This window comes from Cricetulus griseus, assembly GCF_003668045.3.
Source record: "Cricetulus griseus strain 17A/GY chromosome 1 unlocalized genomic scaffold, alternate assembly CriGri-PICRH-1.0 chr1_0, whole genome shotgun sequence".
Lineage (NCBI taxonomy): Eukaryota > Metazoa > Chordata > Mammalia > Rodentia > Cricetidae > Cricetulus > Cricetulus griseus.
The window spans coordinates 262,647,209-262,667,678 of record NW_023276806.1 but is presented as its reverse complement, the minus strand read 5'-3'; the positions used below and the strand labels follow the sequence as shown (position 1 = coordinate 262,667,678).

Here is a 20,470-nt window from a genome sequence, read left to right as displayed (position 1 = left end):
GTCCATTATAAGTTTATGATATTTTTTAAAAAAATAAATATTGCATGTGTAGTAAAAGCATCCTGAAGGATAGATTATACTGTCAGTCTTTTGATCCTGACACCGACTTCCCTAATCTGCAGATACCTAAAATACTCCATTCTGTCTTGGGTAGACAGACACAAGTGCTATCTAATTACTCAGGAATTTACAGATATTTTGCTGAAAGTGTTTTTCAGCTGTAGAAGTCTTCTGGTGTAGTCTTGAGGGTGATTTATGTTGTATAAAATCATATCATCTTCAAATAAAGGTCATTTGATTTCTTCCTTTCCCTTGATCTTTCAGTTGTCTTATTGATCTAGTTAAGACTTCAAGTACTGCCTGGTGTCGGTGGCGCACACTTTTAATCCCAGCACTCAGGAGGCAGAGGCAGGTGGATCTCTGTGAGTTCAAGACCAGCCTGGTCTACAAAGAGCTAGTTCCAGGACAGCCTCCAAAGCCACAGAGAAACCCTGTCTCAAAAAACAAAACAAAACAACAACAACAACAAAAAAGACTTCAAGTACTATATTAAATAGGTATGGAGAGAGTGGACATCCTTCTCTTGTTCCTGATTGAGTGTAAATGCTTTGAGTTTCTCTCTGTTGAGGTTGATGTTGGCCATGGGCTTGCTGCAAATCACTTTTATTATGCTTAGATATGTCTCTTGTATACCTAATCTCTCTAGTACTTGTATCATGAAGGGATATTAGATTTTGTCAAAGGTTACATCTAGTAAAATGATCATGTGTTTTTTTTTCTTTCAGTCTATTTATGTGGTGGGTTACACTTATTGATTTCTGTATGTTGATCCATCCTTTGGGATGAAGCCAATTTGATTGTATTACATAATTTATTTTTTAAAAGAGTTTCTGGATTGATTTTGGGGTAATTTTGCATCTATGTTCATAAAGGAAATTGCTTTGTAGTTTTCTTTCTTTGTTGGGTGTTTGTGTGGTTTAGGTATCAGGGCAACTGACCTCAAAAGAAGAGCTAGGTAATACTCCTGTATTTGCAGAGTAATTTGAGCAGTACTGGCATTAATTCTGCTTTGAAGGGCTGGTAGAATTCTTCCCTGAAACCATTTGGCCCTGGGTTTTTTTTTGTTTTGCTTTGTTTTTTTGTGATGGGAAGACTTTTAATTACTGCTTCTATTTCACTAGGGATTTGGGGCTTTTTAAAGTTGCTTTTCTGTTCTTGAGTTAACTTTGGTTAGTCATATATATCAATATATGTATGCATTTCTTTTAGGTTTTCCAGTTAGGTGGAGCATACATTCTGAAAGTGTGTCCTTATGTTTCTCTGGACTTCCTCATTGTCTACTGTGATGGCCCCCTTTTTGTCTGTAATTTTATTAATTTGGATCTTCTCTTTCCATTCTTTAGTTAATTTGGCTAAGGGTTTGCCAATCTTATTGATTTTTCTCAGAGAACTAACTCTTCATCTCCTTGATTCTGTTTTGTTTTTGTTTTTGTTTTTAAATGTATAGTGTTCTGTCTACATGTATCCCTGCAGGCCAGAAGAGGGCACCAGGTCTCATTATAGATGGTTGTGAGCCACCATGTGGTTGCTGGGAATTGAAATCAAGACCTCTGGAAGAGCACACAGAGCTCTTAACCACTGAGCCATCTCTCCAGCCCCGATTCTTTGTATGTTTTAAAAATCCATTTTATCGATTTAAGCCCTGAGTTTGATTATCTCTTGGTGTCTGCTCCTCTGGGATGTTATTTCCTCTTTTTGTTCCAGAGCTTCAGGTATGCTAATATGAGATCTCTCTGACTTTTATTTTTTTATATTATGAACTTGCCTGTAGAACCTCCTTCATTATGTCCCATAGGTTTGGGTATGTTGTATATTCATTTTTTTTGTTTTTGCTATTGTTTTTTTTAAATTGTTTTATTTTATGCATATGGGTGTTTTGGCTGCATGTATGTATGCGCACCACGTGTGTGCTGTGCCCATCGGGTGAGAAAAGGTTTAGGGGAATCCCCAAAGAGTGGGGGCAATGGGAAGAGAGGCCCCTGCTACAGGAAGAGAGTGGAAAGACTGTGATGGAGAACAAGAAGGACAGAGGAAATGGCCTGCCTGAGTCCATCTCCAGACTGACCTCATGGCTCCCAGGCAGCCAGTGTTTCTAGGTACTGTCAGCTGACACCAAGAAATGGGAGTGGGCTAGAGGGCTGGTGTGGGGAGGGGAGTCCACAGGAAGGGAAAATAGCCTTTTCGAAAGACTTTTAAAACTCCATAATAAAAAGGTTAGAACTAATGTTTCAGAAAAAAACAAAACAACAACAACAAAAAACAAAAACAAAACAAACACTGCCTCCCCAAATACAAATAATCTCAGGAGAAGATTTTTATCCTTAATTACAACAAATGCTAGCTCAAAACCAAGTACAACTTCCGACTCCTCCTTCTAGTCTCTCCTGAGCTGGTTGGTGGTTTCAACCACATGAAGAGAAACAGGAGAGACCCAAGAAAAACAAGGTGTGCTCTATATACCCAAAGGTCCCAGGGATAGGAGGGCCCAGAGAAAATGTGCCACACAGAACCACGCGTAAGAGACATCAGCGTCATCTGGAAGCAGAAGATGGGAATGAGGTCAGGCCTTTGCTGGGGTCCTTGGGAAAGACAAAGCAGAGCAGAATCTACAGCTTTAGACTGCCTGATTGTCTAACTCCTACAGGCTTGTGTTGGTCCTGAGATGGTGATTACAGCAGAGGACTATCGTCTCCAGGGGCACAGGCTGGGTGGAGGAGGCCAGCCTCAGGACTGGCTAACCAGCTGTCAATGCTAATGCTCTAGCCTGGACCCTCTGTTACCTGTGGGCATTGGCTAATTTTGAGGAGGGCAGTTCTTCCCAACCAGAAAGATTTAAAAGCAATTCTTTTTATTTACATTTTTTGTTTTGTTTTATGTGTTTGAGTGTTTTGCCTATACGTACGTGTGTATGTATGCCACATGTTTGCCTGGTGCCCAAAGGGTCCAGAAGAAGGCGTTGGATCCCCTGGAACTGCAGTTCCAGATGGTTATGTTGGTGTTGGGAACTGAACCCAAGTCCTCTGTAAGAGCAACAAGCGCTCTCAATCACTCAAGCTATCTCTCCAGCCCCTAGAAAGATTTCTTTTAAAGATGTCAGAACAAAACAAAACAAAACAAACAAACAAGTCCAGTGTTGGTGGTGCACGCCTTTAATCCCAACACTTGGGAGGCAGAGGCAGGTGGATCTCTGTGAGTTTGAGACCAGCCTGGTCTACAAGAGCTGGTTCCAGGACAGCCTCCAAAGCCACAGAGAAACCCTGTCTCAGAAAAACAAAAACAAAAACCAAAAAACAAAAAACAAAAAACAAAAAAACCCTAAGATGTCAGAACAACCTAAAACAGAAAAAATTTTAAAAAATCTTGACGGCATACACTAGGAGAAGTACATACTGTGACGTACCCTATAGAATACTAGATTAATGCAGCTTCACACAGTCTGACTTTGTCAGTTCTACGAACACGATCTGGATAAATGCTTCTCTCAGCCCTGGGAAGGAGGCAGACCTTTTGAATCCTTGAACGTGTAGCCTCTACAACTGACAACAGTTAACCTGTTGCTTAAGGCACCTAAACCAGAGTTTCTCAACCTGTAGGTCTCAACCCTGGGGGTGAATGGCCCTTTCACAGGGACCGTGAAAAACCATCAGAAAATGGAGATTTACATTACAATTGATAACAGTAGCAAAATTACAGTGAAGAAGTAGTGACAAAAAACAATTTTATGGTTGGGGGTGGTCACCACGACATGAGGAACTGTATTAAAGGGTCACAGCATTAGGAAGGTTGAGAGCCACTGCCCTAAACTGTCCTCACTTGTTATGAAAGTCCAAATATCAACTTAGAAACAGCTTGGGGAGTTTGGAACTTTGCTGGGAGAATGATTGACATATGGCAGAGTATGACATAGAGCCAAGCAAAGGCCAAGAGAAGGAAGCCTGCGGGTGCTCTGGTCCCCATGAAGAACTCTTTGTGAAACAGGTGGAGTCTGAGTGGGAGCTCACAATAGACATATGTAGGTGTGTAGACCAGAACTATGTATTAGCCAGGACAGAGTGAGGCAATATCCTCTTAATGATTCATTTCCCTTTGAGCCAAGGTCTGTTGGGGTCAAGGGGCATTGTGAGCACTGAGAGCTCAGTCCCTGTGCTCATGGCGCACACTGCCAGAGATGATGTAGAAAACAGGATGCTTTGGGATGCTGTCATCAGACTGGATTTTTCACACAGTGGTGGTGAGAACTGAGTGCATCGTCAGGTTCTATCTCCTGCCAGCCATGTTTGACAAAGCGAGTCCCTTTGCTCCGTAATGAGTAACTTATCATTATTGCACATTTTCAGTTTCCTGGGTTTCATTCTGCATTCCTAAGATTGGGCAGAGCCTGGAGTCCAAGCTGCTAGAAGATAGCTGTCCTGTCTCTGTTTTCACTGTTCCCCGTCTCGACTGGTACCAATAGTGATGCGCCCCCACATCTCGTCGTATCCCTGGGCTATCTCCACCATCCGGTAGCATCTGTGTGACATAAGTACTGTGAGGAAGGGTCATCCAGTGACCTGCCTCTTACCACTCACTCTCTGACAGTGACTTGTCTGTTGCTTGCGCAGGTGGTGACGTTGCCAGAGTATTTGATGGAGAGGTTTGGGAGCCTCCGGATCCACCTGTGCTTCTCTTTCTTTTTCTTACTCGTCTACGTCTTCAACAGGATCTCAGTGAGTTCTTGCACATGGAGTAGAGACCAACCAGGCGTGCCATTGGAATGCCTCCCCAAAGAGGGGACCCTCCTCCTCCTCTGAGTGATGGGGAGGGGGTGTCACCCAAGCAAAACTGTGTCCATGCATCCCAAGGATGCGCCCCGTTGTCTCTACTACACATCGTCGCCTTGTTATTTTCTTTATAATGAGTACCACCGTGTGAAAGCGATGTATTGGCGCCCTCGCCTATCGTGTGTCTTCTCTGCTTGCATTCAAGTGACCTGAGACTGTGAGCCTTTTCTGGTGTCTTCACTGCAGCCCCACCTCCATCCCCTCTACCCTCCAGAACGTGTTTTGCACATATGGCATAGCATAGATGGTTTTCACTAACCAGATGAATGACATTTGAAAACGACAAATGCCCTCATAGTATCTTCCTTTGATGTAAGCTCAGTGAGGACAGAAGCTGGGCTTAGCCAGTCCTCATGTCTCCTGAATACAGCATTGTGGCGCCACAGTAATCTTTTGGGGGAAATAAATGGTTGGATGAATCGCTGCCCATTTTATCCCCGGCTTGGGAGGTCAGCCAGGTAAACTACATGTAGGTGCTTCAGCATCTGTGTCAGCTCAGCCAGGGGTTGTCAAATCTGGTAGGCAGTCCAGGCCAGTGAGTGACTGCTCTGTACAGCCCTTGAGCAAAGACCGATTTTCATACCTAATTTAAAGGGTTGTAAAAGCTAGAGTCAGTGTGGTAGACAGCCTTCAAAACCTGTAATATTTATCGTGTAGTCTTGAACAAAAAGTTTGCCAATCCCAGAGCTTGTTAAATACATGGGTTCAAGTGAACTTGGTAGTGTTCTAAAAGTACATAGAATCAAAAGTCCCCAGTAATTGCAAAGATAACACAAAAGGTGTTTTCTGGAACAAATGCTTACAGGAAAAAAAAAAAAAAAAAAAAAAAAAAAAGCCCATGGTCTTTCCCTATTTGCAGAACCACATGCAACAACCTCTCTGAGCACAACCCCCACTCAGATACTCTGGAGCAGAGTAGGCTAGGTTGTGTTAACTGGGTGCCCTTGGAGGTACTAACTTTGGTTGAGCTCAGAGGGCACAGAATTTGGGGAGATCTCTCTCGGTGTCCATTTGTGGCTTGGTGCTGTCCAAAGGCCACATCTTCCATGTAGCTTCCGGGACCCATTTCTTTCGGGGGGTGGTTGTTGATCCTGCTGGCCATGAAGCTTTAGCTACTAACCTTGTACCCATTTCAGATGGAGATCGGCTTTGGTGCCATGTTCTTGAAAATGGTCTGGGACACAGATATCTACCAGACAATGCTGGTTGTGCTGATCATTACTGGCTCTTATACCATCACAGGTGAGGTAACCTCAAGCACACATGAATTCAGACTGACACAAACTCTCAGCAGAGTCCCAGGAGCTGCTGAGTTTTCCCAAAGTCTGTGGATCCCAGGAAGTATGATGGAGGCAGAGGTACCACCAAGGAAAAAATCCAACTGGGTTGGAAAAAATCTCTTCGAAGAGTGATAAGACAGCAAAATGGCAAAATGGGGCATGCCACTATGGGTCACCAGGTATCAGAGTGGGAGGGCACAGGTGAACGAGGGGAAAGTGAGGAGGCTCCCGGCCAAGCCTTCAGATGGGATCTGTTAGAAAGGCGGTTCTCATGGGATCAGCCTCTGCCTGGGGTAGGGAGGGGCTCTGCTCCCTCATTTTCTTCTACTCATAGTGTAACCACAGGTCAAGTAGAGCTAATCAGAGGGACAGAAGTTGTCAGTAAGTTGCTCATAGTGGTGAGGAGTCTAAATTGGATTTGTTTTTAAATTTTATTTATTTATTATGTATACAACATTCTGCCTCCATGAATGCCTGCATGCCAGAAGAGGGCACCAAATCTCATTACAGATGGTTGTGAGCCACCATGTGGTTGCTGGGAATTGAACTCAGGACCTCTGGAAGAGCAGCCAGTGCTCTTAACTCTGAGCCATCTCTCCAGCCCCCTAAATTGGATTTTTCTTCCTGGTGATATTGGGTGATGCTTGGAGACGGTTTGGGTTATTGAAACTGTGTGGGACTCAGGGAAGGTGCCATCTGGCTGTGGAAGACCAGGGACAGTACTAATGATTGCTTCCAGACTGAGTTTCTGGGATGAAAAGAGAACACATTTGATTAGGAAAATGGAAAAGCATGGAGAGTAAAAAAAAATTGGGGACATAGGAAGTCAAAACACTCTACCACTTTGATGTGTTTTCTGTTGTTGTCTGCGGATGGGTAATATCTCGTGAGCATATAAAGAAGGAACAAACACACCTGAAATAAACCAACAGGTATTATTAACATGTTAGCAATTCATACCTGCACTTTCATGGCATCTTAAAAATCTATTACGGAAATACTGTGTATTTTCTTACACAGTATCATGTTTAGCTTCAGAATTTACTTCATTGTTGTTAGTTGGAGTTGTATTGGTTCAACAAAATTGACAAAACTGAAAAAAAAAAAAAAAAGAATCCTACATAAGCCCGTGAAGAACAGAAAAGAGAAAACAGGATGTGTGTTAGACAAAGCAGAGATGTAAATGGATGAGAGTTGAAAGGAGGTTGGGTGGGGGAGGGTACACGGAGCAGGCAACTGTGTGGGGAGGGGTGGGGGCATCAAGAGCAGGAGGCTGTGGGGGGGGGAGGGGAAGGGGCATCCAGAGCAGGAGGCTGTGGGGAGGGGGAGGGGATGGGAGAGGGACCTTCAGAGCAGGAGGCTGTGGGGAGGGGGGAGGGGGATGGGGAGGGGATCTTCAGAGCAGGAGGCTGTGGGGGAGGGCGAGGGCTTACAGAGAGGTTGCAGGAAGCAGAAGTACAAGCGGCTTTCCTTTCAAGTCCCCTTCCTCTTCAGGTGGAATGACAGCGGTGGTCTATGTGGAGACCTTACAAGCTGCTATTACGATTCTGGGCTCAGTCTTGTTAATGTTTTATGGTGAGTAAGTGGGCCACAGAGGTGGCATCTTTGAACCTAGGGTTACACGGGGGCCATCAGCTGCTTCATCTTACGGATGAAGTGATGGAACTTGTCAGAGCCCAAGAGCACGCTCTCAGGTCAAGCCGAAAGTTCTGAAGGCAGCCTCACCCCCAGCACGAGGAGTGCTGGCGAAATCTCCGGTGCCGTGGTCCACTGTGCTACTCCCCGGCCCATGTGCTGTCCTTGTTCCCCAGCTGGAAGCCCCTCTCGTTGGCCCACTCAAATGTGTCTGTCAAGGTCAGCAGAGGATCCCTTCCCAGCAGTGAGAGTCTACACACGCAAATAACAAGCACGCAGCATTCCACGTTGTGACATAGACCTCCATGATCATTTCACCAGCAAACCACACGCACCCCCATCACACCACGTGGCCTTGACAGAAAGTGATGTGTAGGGTGAAGGTGGCAGGCATCCTTGTCTTTCCCCAGCCTCAGAGAGAAGACATTATATATTTCACTATTTCATATTAGCTGTAGACCGGGCGGTGGTGGCGCACAACTTTAATCCCAGTACTCGGGAGGCAGAGGCAGGCCGATTGAGACCAGCCGGGTCTACAAAGTGAGTTAGTTCCAGGACAGCCTCCAAAGCCACAGAGAAACCCTGTCTCAAAAAACAAAACAAACAAACAAAAAATTAACTAATTTGTTTGTAGACACACAGATTTGCAGTCTCTTTGTTCCTACCTCGCTCATGCTGTATATCTGTTGTGTCCAGACTTTGAACCCCCCAAACCACCAAGAGACCAGATCAGATGCAAAAGCAAAGAGTCTTTTTGGGTGGAGTAGGAGGGACCCCGAGCAGCAATGGGGCAGGGCATATATTGGGGGTAGAGCAAGGGGGTGTCTGGGGGTCTGCTAGTTGCATAGTAGCAGTCTCAGGATTGGTGCAGCTCAGGGCTGGGGGAACCTGTCCTGAGATGGTTGATCAGCAGAAAGGTTGCTGTGCCTGGAGGCTGTCCGAAGGCCTGGGCCGTAGCTACCTAATTAATGCTTTCCACTATTATCAGGAAAGCACATCCAAAGCCTGCCAGCTAACTTCTGATCCGTTCCTTACCACAAGGAGGGTATCTGGAGGTTTATTCCCAGTAATTAGGGCTAGGTCGGGCAAGGTGTGTGTATGTTGGCGGGGAGGGGTGGGTGGTGCATTCAGCACATCCAACTGAGTCAGGGTCCTACATCTTCCAGGGGCTTTTCTGCAGCCTGTCATGACTGCCAAAGCAGGGTGCTGGGTGAGGGTCTGGGCCTTCATATCATGAGAGACCTTTGAGTTGTAACAAGTTTTTTCCCCATATCTTTCTTTTTCTCTCTCTCTCTTCCTTTCTTCCTTTCCTTCTCTTTTTCTTTTTTCTTTCTTTTATAATAATTTATTCTAACTTTATTTTATATACATTAGTATGTAGGTATCAGATCCCCTGGAACTAGAGTTTCAGACAGTTGTGGTGCTGGGAATTGAACCCAGGTCCTCCGGAAGAACAGTCAGTGCTCTTAACCGTCAAGCAATCTCTTCAGCCCCACAGCTGTTATTTCTTAACCCTCCTCCCACCAGTGAGTGACATTGAAGGTTTTGCTCATTTGACAGGCTAAAAAAAGTGTCTCATTTCTCAGTGTTGTTTTACCTTTTAGTCTTCAGGTATGGTAAGACTGAGCACTTCCCAGTTAGTTTCCTTTCTCAATGAATTACGTGTTTGTGATACTTTCTCTATTTCTTTCCAGAACTTTCTTTTGAAGGGACCAGCTCCCCTTTCGGCAGTCACTTGCTTGTCTGACTTGGTCCTAGTGTAAGACCCTCAGAAAGCTGAGGCTTCCAGAATCTTAGCCCAGGACGGCGGCCACCCCAAACACAGAATGGAGGTGAAAGCTTGATGCAAACTGCATGAGGCTTTATTGTAATTTAACGAGCTAACCCCATGTTAGCTCGGGTCTTTCACCCACCCGCCATGGCGGACAGCTAGAAAAGATGGCTTGAAGCTGCTGTGCATAGATCTTTATAGTGCAGAGTAAGGGGAGTATCTAGGGGTACGCACAGGCTCACGATTGGTGTGCCTCCAGGCTTGGAGTTGTTATGGCCCATAGGCCCTCCCAGGGTGGTTGCTATGCTGTTACGTCATTGCTGTGCACTAGTCTGTAAAGCACACCCAGGGTCGTAAAGCATAGCGCCAACAGCTAACTTCTGATTGGTTCCTTGTCACAAGACAGGAATCTGACTTTCTAGTGTCTAGGGCAAGGTCATAGAAGCACATGTTCGACCGTTATGGCTGCCAAAAGGGAAGCAGGTTCCTTCACTAGACACTAGAAAGTCAGATGCCTGCCTCGTGACAAGGAACCAATCAGAAGCTAGCTGGTGGCGCTATGCTTTATGGCTCTGGGTGTACTTTACAGACAAGCACACAGCAATGACGCAGAGCATAGCAACCACCTTGGGAGGGCCTATGGGCCATAACAACCAGTTGACCAATCAACACAGGGCAAACCCTCCAAGCCTGGAGGCATACCAATCCTGAACCTGTGCATACCCCTAAACACTCCCCTTATGCTGCCCTATAAGATCTGTACGCAGCGGCTTCAAACTGTCTTTGCTAGCCATCCAACATGGCGGGTGGATCAAAGACCCGAGCTAACATGGGGTTAGCTCGTTAAACAACAATAAAGCCTCATGCAGTTTGCATCAAGCTTTCGTCTCCATTCTGTGATTGGGGTGGCCTCGTTCCTAAGGCTAACATCCTGGAAGCCTGAGCTTTCTGGGGGTCTTACACTTCCGGCCCATGATGCAGAGAGGCACTGTGTGGTATGTGCATGTGTGCGTGGTTGTGGGGAGAGGGAGGAGAATGTCTTGTTCTGTTCTAGCGCTTTCTGCTCTTTTTCCTTCCTGTAGGGTTCCCAACTCTAACTCCCTCTACCCTAGGCTATCTAGACAGCAAGCCCTAGAAATTCTCTCATCTACACACCTTACAGTGTGGGGTCACATGACCACACCTGCCTCGTACAACTTTTATTTATTATTTTGTTTTTGCAGAATTTCATGTATGAGTTCATTATTTCTTCCTCGTTTCTTTCCCTCCAACTCCCACTGTGTCCTCTGCCATGTCTTCTCAAGTTCACGCCCTCTTATTCTTTAATTATCATCCTTACGTATGTCCATATGTAAAAGTGTATCCATATGAGTGTTATATACACATGTGTTGATGACTGACTGGGTAGGATTGGGTAGTGTACCAGCGGGCTTATGCTGGGAGTAGACTGACTCTGACTCTCTCTCTCTCTCTCTCTCTCTCTCTCTCTCTCTCTCTCTCTCTCTCTCTGCATCCATTAATAATAGCCTGTAGTCCTTCATCTAGAGGTGGAACTTTGAAATGGAAAAGTCAAACAAAACCGAGAATCGAGATTATCCTTTAGCCTATTAGATGAAGAAAATTCTTGAAGTCTTAAAACATCAGGTACTGGCTGAACAGGGTGAGGAGGTAAATTAGTCTCATTTCCCACCTCTTCATTGGGCATGCCACCTGATGCTGTCCTGGTTCAGGCCTTATTTAGGTGGCCATACTGTTGAGATTGCATAGGTGGGGGCAGCTTCCTTGGCATACAGAGAAGACACTCACTCTGTCACAGAAGATGTTGCCATCTTTGGATTCTTTCAATCTTTCTTCCTCTTCTTCTGAGATGTTTCCTTGAGCCTTAGTTTAGGGGTTGCTTATAGGAATGTCCACTGGGAGCACAGATGCCCACAGATATCCAGAGAAAATAGAAATGTTAAGCACACAGGATTGTCTTTCCATTGGGAAACAAGAAAAACCTGTTCTTCCATCCAGAAAGCTGAGAATTGGGGGAGATCAACAGCCTGGTGATTTGTGTTATCTGTTGGGTCAGGCCTTATCAAGCTCCTACAACCAGGACTGGAGGTAGCTAATAATCTAAATGACCCTGATAGCCAGAGGCTCCCCCAAACTCCCACTGCCAGGACTAGTGGTGGTAAATAGCCCAAATGACCTCTGCACTATCTGTGAGACCCAGACCAGGCCAGACCCTTCGGCCCTTAAGCTAGTACTGGCAGCCCATCTCTGAAACCCATCTTCTTGGAAGAAATGACATGTACCCTGAGTTGAGTTTCATTGTAATTCTACTTTCTTGTGCACTGGAGGTTGTATTACATCTGGAAACTTTTTTTTTTTCTTTTCCAAATTATACTGGGCTTAAATACATTGGGAATAAACCACCTTCACTCCCTGATCCAGATCCTCTTCACCAGAGTGGGTTTGCTTTCCTGCATTACACCTGCAGGGACCACTATCAGTTGGGGCTAGGCACCCTACATACTAAAAGTAGCTATGCAAACTGCCAAGGGGGAAGAGTTATCAATAGTCCTACCTGTCAACTTTATAGCCATCCTATGCAGGACCTGAAAGAATAGGGAGGACTCCAGTCCAATGCTGGAGACAAACTGACTTCAGTTTCAGTGTGCTTTCATACAGGAGTGTAACAAAGACCGCAAGGATCCAAGGAAGAGTGCCTGAGTTCAGAAAAACATGTAAATAAACATCAGTAAACACATACTAAATATCGACAGAGAAGCCCTTTCCCAGAATTCTCTCAGGACAGACCAGTTTAAACACAGTTGCCTGACTCGTATTATAGATTAGATCTGGGAAAGCATGAAAGTAAGGCAGAGGGCCATCTCCAGATTCAGGGCACACTGACCAGATTGGGTTCTATAGCTATGTTCAGACACTGAACAGGAATAAACATATCTTATAAATTAAATGCAAATGTTTGTGCAGAAGGCATGAAATCACATCCGAGAATAATCCAGGGAACAAAATGCTCCCGAGGTAAAAGGCCCTCTGCCTTTTATCCTGGAGCCTCTCCCACAGATCCCCCAAGGCATCATTCACCATGGGTCATTCTTTTGACTGTGTTCCCACACTACTAAGAAGCTACAATGAGTATGGACTACAACAATGACAAAAATGGCAAGATATCCCCCCAAAAGGCAATAGTGGCACTTATATCTTTGGGGTAACCAACAGAAACCTAGCTGGGTTTAAGGCCCACTCCATAGGAAGGAATTCATGACAGTACTGTAAATCTAGCCCACTTCCTATGTTCGGGGAGGCCATGGACCCCACCACTGCCTCAAAGCAGTATAGTTTCCAATTACATTCTAAGTACTTATCCTTATACTCAGAGACAAGGGTCGCTTACCCCTCATCAAAGCTTCCTTTTGAGGAAGCAAATGGAGACCATCACAGAAAGTCAAAAGGCAAAGAGGTACCCAGCTGGCTTCTTACATGGGTGCTGGGAACTACACTCAGGCCCTCTGCATGCACAAGAAACACTTGTCCACTGAGCAATCTCCCCGGACCTCTGTCTAAGGGATTTTAGTGTAATTTGGATTGTAAATTTCAAATTTGGAGTTCAAATTTATCACCTTTTATTTCTCCTCATATCTTGCTATGTTTTAAAATTATCTAATGTTCATGAAGTATTTGTTATATTTTTACATTTTATCTTTTGTTACTTGGGCACGAGTTTACTTTCTGTAAATGCTATAATATGATATATTTTTATTAATTTTATACTCCTTCATTGACTAGTATTATTTACAGGTAGATCTTTTTTGCTATTGTTTTTGGTTTCTTTTTGTTTTTGTTTTTGTTTTTGTTTTCTTTTTGGTTTTTCGAGACAGGGTTTCTCTGTGGCTTTGGAGGCTGTCCTGGAACTAGCTCTTGTAGACCGGGCTGGTCTCGAATTCACAGAGATCCACCTGCCTCTGCCTCCCGAGTGCTCAGATTAAAGGCATGTGCCACCACCACCTGATTTACAGATAGAGCTTAATTCATGTAAAACCAGAGTCTATTTCAAGGGAACATGCTTTTATATGCCAAGATAAAAGAAAACATAGTAGATGTTTTAGTAGATATAATTTATCTACTAAATTATAACTACTTTAATGTTAAGATCTTATACTACCTAGGATATAAGTTCTGAAGGAAAGTTTAATTAGGATGTGTAACATTTTGTTGGCATCTAAGGAAAAAGAATATTAATCTATTTTAAAATCAAGATTCTTTAGATAATTAAAAAAATAAGCCAGGCGTTGGTGGCGAAAGCCTTTAATCCCAGCACTTGGGAGGCAGAGGCAGGCGGATCTCTGTGAGTTGGAGACCAGCCTGGTCTACAAGAGCTAGTTCCAGGACAGCCTCCAAAGCCACAGAGAAACCCGGTCTTGAAAAACAACAAAACAAAACAAATTCATTTAAATTCATTTTATGTGCATTGGTGTGAAAGTGGAACTGGAGTTACAGGCTGTTGCGAGCGGCCATGTGGATGCTGAGAATTGAACCCTGGTCCTCTGGAAGAGCATATAGTGCTCTTAACAGCTGAGCCATCTCTCTCTCTAGATAATTATCTCTAGATAATTTATGATAGAATTTTAGTTAAAAACTGGTACTTTTGCTGGGCAGTGGTGGTGCACACCTTTAGTCCCAGCCCTTGTGAGGCAGAGGCAGGCAGATCTCAGTGAGTTTGAGGCCAGCCTGGTCTACAGAGTGAGTGCCAGGACAGCCAGGACTGTTACACAGAGAAACCCTGTCTCAAAAAAAAAAAAAAAAAAAAAAAAAAAAAAAAAAAAAAAGTACTTTTAGTTTCTATGGATGAAAATTCCAGGAACAGATTACCTTTGGGCATGGCTGGATCGAGGGACCACGTAGACAAAAGACATCCAAGACGTTGCACTAAGTGGAATCGGGGGGGGGGGAGGGAATAAATAGTGCACCTTCAGTAGAGTTCTAGAACATATTCTGTGTAGTCCAGCAGGGAGCTCATGTGTATTCTTCACTTACTGGCTGTTGATCAGGAGACAGGGAATGTCAGTAAGCCAGGGTCCCCCAGAAGACTGGAAAAGGGGATACTTTGACTCATTCTACTCAAAGCATACACACCTTGGAGAGAAGGGCTCTGAAGCCAGATTAGAGGAGGAGGGTTCTACGCACGAAACTCAGTGTCCACTGAATTTCTTTTTCCAAGAAGAGCTAGACTTTTCTTGCACACATGAAGGGTATAGTGTTACTCTGTCACATTTTATCCTAAGAGCCAGCTGGCCACACTGGGTCTTACTTTGAGTCTTGATTCCTTAGTTGCGCTGTTTGCTGTACTCTTCAAGGAACCGAAAAGTGTCATGGTTTTTGTTTGTTTGTTTTAAAGCCTTTGGTGAAGTTGGAGGATATCGGGGGCTGGTGAAAAAGTACTTGGTCGCCATCCCAACTAGGACCCAAGAGGGGAACTGGACTGCCAAGACACAGTGCTACATGCCTCGCCAGGATGCTTTCCGTATCTTCCGAAGCGTTGTCTCTGGAGACATCCCCTGGCCTGGACTCATCTTAGGCACCACTACTGTCTCTATGTTCTATGGGTGTGCCGATCAGGTAATTAAATGCAAGTTCACGGAAGTGACTGTCCTTTAATGTCCCTGTAGACAGAGGCCACTGTGGCTTGTTCATGGTTTGCCCTTTAATTTGTATTTGTTGCCTCAATAACATACCCCCCCAGTCGATATAAACAGTAAAACTTATCCTTGTTTAAATGTTTATAATACTTTAGCCCCGATAATGCCTTTTTGAAATATTCTCTAGCTTTTGTGATTTGGAGACTGTCCAAATCATGACCAGTCCCTGTCTTAGACATCAACTTCTGTCTTAGTTAGGGTTTCTATTGCTGTGAAGAGACATCATGCCCAAGGCAATTCTCTCTCTCTCTCTCTCTCTCTCTCTCTCTCTCTCTCTCTCTCTCTCTCTTTTTCTAAAGATTTATTTATTTATTATGTATACTACATTCTGCTTCCATGTCTATCTGCACACCAGAAGAGGGCACCAGATCTCATTGTAGATGGTTGTAAGCCACTGTGTGGTTGCTGGGAATTGAACTCAGGACCTCTGGAAGAGCAGTCAGTGCTCTTAACCTCTGAGCCATCTCTCCAGCCCTCTCTCTTTTATTTAAAAAAAAAATATTTATTTATTTTTACTTTATTTGCATTGGTGTTTTACCTGCATGCATGTATAAGGGTTTCAGATCTCGGAGTTACAAACAGTTGTTAGCTACCATGTAGGTGCTGGGAATTGAACTCAGGTCCTCTGGAAGAGCAGTTAGTACTCTTAACCACTAAGCCATCTCTCTAGTCCCCCATCACCACCCTAAACCATGGCAACTCTTACAAAGGAAAACATTTAATTGGGGTGGCTTACAGTTCAGAGGTTCGGTTCATACCATCATGGTGGGACATGGTAGCATGCAGGCAGGCATGGTGCTGGAGGGGTAGCTGAGAGTCCTACATCTTGCAGGCAACAGGAAGTGGTCTGTAACACTGGGCAGCATCTTGAGCATAGGAGACTCCTCAAAGCCCGCCCCCACAGTGACATGCTTCCTCCAACAAGTCCACACCTAATCCATCAAGGCCACATCTCCTAATAGTGCCACTCCCTTTGGGGGCCGTTTTCTTTCAAACCACCACAGAGACTTTAGCTTTATATGAAATTTTCATGTACTTTAAAGGTTGGGGGGATTTCTTTCTTATAGATTACTGATATATATATATATATATATATAATATATATATATTTTAGATTTATTTATTATGTATACAACATTCTGCTTCCATGTATATCTGCACACCAGAAGAGAGCACCGGATCTCATAACGGATGGTTGTGAGCCCACCATGTGGTTGCTGGGAATTGAACTCAGGCCCTCTGGAAGAGCAGTCAGTGCTCTTAACCTCGGAGCTATCTCTCCAGCCCTACTGATATCTTTCATACCTATGTCTCTCTAACCCTGAATGGCCCAAAGATGTATGGATGTAGGCTGACCATCCTAGCAAACCCACCAGGGTACACAGTCTGCTGTTGCATCAGACACGAGTATCTTACTTGTTCTGAGAGAGCCTGACCCTTACACACCACTGACTCCACCCACTTGTCTTTCCCTGACAGGTTACTGTCCAGAGGTTCCTGGCAGGAAAGAACAGGCTTCATGTGAAAGCTGGCTGCCTCTTGTTTGGGTACCTGAAGCTGCTGCCCATGTTCCTCCTGGTGATGCCAGGGATGATCAGCCGCATCTTGTTCCCAGGTGAATTCTTGATCCTGACACACTGTCTTAGAGATCTGGGAATATTTGAAGTGCTGGATTTTCCTTAGTATATTAGTTATTGGAATTGCCTCAATGTGGTTGAGCAGAAACTCTTGAGATGCACAGCAATACAGAAACCCCAAGGTGATAAGAAGGGCAAGAACAGATCAAAGCACCCCCCCCCCCCCACCATGAGACTGTCATGTTCCTCCCAGGCAGAGGCCCAGTTACAGCTTTGGGACAGTCTTCAGGAATTTGGGTTGCTCTGTCACTTCACAGACTGTATGATGTATGCCTGTTTGATGTAGTTTCTCACAGGCCTAGACTGAGCATTTAGAGTACTTGTTGAACTCACGAGACATTTTGCAAGAGGCTGATGTGGAGAGAAAGACTTGAAGGAAGGCCCTCATTCTTTCTACTAAAAGCTATTAACAGATCTCCTAATGAGTGATCAGAATTCCATACCTGTAAAAGGAGTCCTTAATTAGTCTAGATAATAAAAGGCCAGGATCAGATATAGAGGGAAATGCTGAGAGATCAGAGAGAAGGAGCAGCCACAGCACACCTTAGCTCCCAAGCGTCTCCGCAAAGAAGAGAGCGATTTCCTGTAACCCTAACCCTAACCCCCTGACAGTACTCACTATCTGACTTTTACCACTTACACTTTTAGCCAGTCAAAATCATATTACAAAAGAAACCAATTTTAACAAAAAACTTTATATTTCCATGCTTGTAACTCTGCAAACTCTTCTAATCATAACATTTTCAGCAAGTGAATTAATCATAGTTTATATTTTATTTGTAGCTACTCCTTTTTAAAAAGATTTTATTTATTTATTATGTATACAACATTCTGCTTCCATGTATATCTGCACACCAGAAGAGGGCACCAGATCTCATAACGGATGGTTGTGAGCCACCATGTGGTTGCTGGGAATTGAACTCAGGACCTCTGGAAGAGCAGTCAGTGCTCTTAACCTCTGAGCCATCTCTCCAGTCCCCCACCTTGTAGCTATTCTTATTCCAAAACTTATTATTATTACTTGATGAGGCATTCAAACAGAATGACTAAATGCAGGACTATACTTTTTATTTTACACTCTTAAGCGTTCTATTTCTCTCCTAATTGCCCTTATTTCGATTCAAAATACATTAGGAACACTAAAGATTATACTTCTTTCAGGGCTGCAGACCAATTTTTAGTGCAAAGTAACATGAGCAGCCACCATCTCTCACTCCGCCCCACCCTGAAGTCTGCCCTGACACAAGCTTCTCTTCCTGTGTCCATTTCTTCCCAGTTTTAATAGAGAGGAACTCCAACATTTCTCTAGTGTTCTTCCGTAATCAAGCAGTGCCATTAGATCTCATAGATGTTTCTTTCTGATAAATTAGAAAATTGGCCCCTCTCCTCTCCAAGACTTGGAGTCCAGTTTATTATGGTGAATTATGCCCATCTTGGGGCAAAGGTAATGAGTTTCTGGGTGGTTCCAATGTTACTATATGGTGGGTGGTCCACAGACTTCATTAACCCTTCATTGGGATCTTTTTAAAAATTTGTATCCCTGTAGGCCAGAAGAGAGTGCCAGATCTCATTACAGATGGTTGTGAGCCACCATGTGGTTGCTGGGAATTGAACTCAGGATCACTGGAAGAGCAGCCAGTGCTTTTAACCACTGAGCAGTCTCTCCAGCCTCCTCATTGGGATCAGTGAAATTTATGTCGATGTCCCATGACTTGCCCTTGGGGTCAGGAGAAGGATCAGGTCATTTGACTTATAGGATCTTGAGTCCCAGCTCTTTATTAAAATATCTAGAAGGAACATGAGTTGGATAAATCTCCAATGGACCAGGAATCCGACATCTGCCCTTACACAAATGGTCCCTAATCTGCTTCTCACACACACACACCCCAACCCCCACCCCGAGCTCAGACCTGAGAGCTCGAGAACCACCATGTTGATGTGACCATTCCTTCTCACTGCAGACCAAGTGGCGTGCGTTGTACCTTCAGAATGCCAGAAGTTCTGTGGCAGAGGAACCGGTTGTAGTGTCCTGGCTTATCCAATGCTGGTGATAAGAGTGATGCCTTCTGGTAAGAAGTGGGCCTTTCCACCAAGAGCTACATGACTCCACTGGAGTGACAGGTAGGAGTGAGAATGCCCGAGTGGCTTCCTCACCAGCCAGCCCATCATTCTGCACGTGGTTGCAATCTGCGTGTTGGGAGTGGTTAGCACTACCCAGGTAGGCGCCAAGGCCTTGGCCTTCTCTTTCCTTCTCACACTGGGAGTATACATCCTCATGGAGGCACAACCTACACACACGCCAGGTGTGTTATTTATGCTACCTGCTCGTTTCTTCAGAATATTGGTTCCATGCAGTGCAAGGCATTGTAAGCCCTAGAGTACAAACATGGGCGAGAACAGTACTGTCCTCAAATTGCTTATCATACATACAGTGAAGTTAAAGAGCCAGGCAGTGGCCTAGCAGTCAGGTGATCGGCATTAGGAGGCGGGCAGAGAGCCTTTGCTTGTACCTCACCTTCTTTTCCAGATCCCAGTAAAATGACAAATAAATGTGTGGGTTTTTTTTTTTTTTTTTTTCAAACAGTGTCTGTGTCAGCTCTGGAGAGCAACTTTTCCCATAAACTTCAGTACAGACTGAGGCAAATACTGACCATGCTACAGTCTGACTCTGATCTGAGCCTTGGCTCACGCCCTGTCCTAGGGCAGCCAGGGCTTAGGCTGAGAGTAGTGCTTGAAGGAGGGCAAATTCTGGATCAATCTGTGTCTTCCAGCCCTGAAGGGCCTATGAAAGTCAGTTGGGATACTGCCATGGCGGGCTTCCAGGTGAGGTTCTGGCCACCTTCAGATATCTTTAGACGTCGTACTATCTCCTGATAGCACAAAGAAATTGTTAAACAGAACAGTCCTCCTCACCAGGCAGCCTCCCAGGGAGTGGTACCAAGTTGTTATAGTGTTGAGTACCAAGTTTCTATAGTATTGAGTGAATGCCTCCTGTCCTTGGGCAGTGTGTGAACTCATCTGCTTACTTTGTACCATAACAGCCTCATGGTAGGTACCATAGCTCACTTCACCAATGAAGAGTTCAATTTCTTGCCTATAGCAAGGACTTCTCCAAGCTGGGGCACAAGCAGTGGTGTCCATTACACAGACCAACCTTCCAAGAAAGAGTAGCTCCCATTATTCTGTAAGCACATAGCAGGAAGCTATTACCCCCTCACAAACCAAGGACCCATGTGGCACAATGTCTTAAATAGAATATCACTCCAAGCAAAAGCTGCATGTTTTAAAGGTGTTTGGAAATGTTCCTTAGGAGAGCTGGCAGTCCAGGGAATATTTTCTCTGTCTTGCAGGCCTAAAAGGCTTTATGATGTCCACAGTGTGTGCCTCTGTCATGTCCTCCCTGACTTCCATCTTCAACAGTTCCAGTGCCCTGTTCACGCTGAACATTTACACCTGGATTCGGCCCACAGCCACGGAAAAGGAGCTCATGGTAGCTGGAAGGTGAAGTGTTCCAGTCACATTAGTCAGTAATGTCAGCAACTGTCTGAAAATAGGCTGT

The 20,470-nt window shown here is 44.6% G+C and overlaps 1 protein-coding gene across 1 annotated transcript in view; it reads left to right on the top strand.

Moving 5' to 3' along the window:
• Window positions 1–20,470, top strand: part of LOC100769991 (sodium/glucose cotransporter 1) — a 38,888-nt gene that overhangs the window by 5,230 nt on the left and 13,188 nt on the right. Inside the window, exons 4-10 of the mRNA XM_027394173.1 lie at window positions 4,662–4,766; window positions 6,017–6,122; window positions 7,655–7,735; window positions 14,974–15,194; window positions 16,754–16,889; window positions 18,873–18,980; window positions 20,262–20,412. Of these exons, the coding sequence (XP_027249974.1) occupies window positions 4,662–4,766; window positions 6,017–6,122; window positions 7,655–7,735; window positions 14,974–15,194; window positions 16,754–16,889; window positions 18,873–18,980; window positions 20,262–20,412 (908 nt within the window). The remainder of the gene's footprint in view (window positions 1–4,661; window positions 4,767–6,016; window positions 6,123–7,654; window positions 7,736–14,973; window positions 15,195–16,753; window positions 16,890–18,872; window positions 18,981–20,261; window positions 20,413–20,470) is intronic.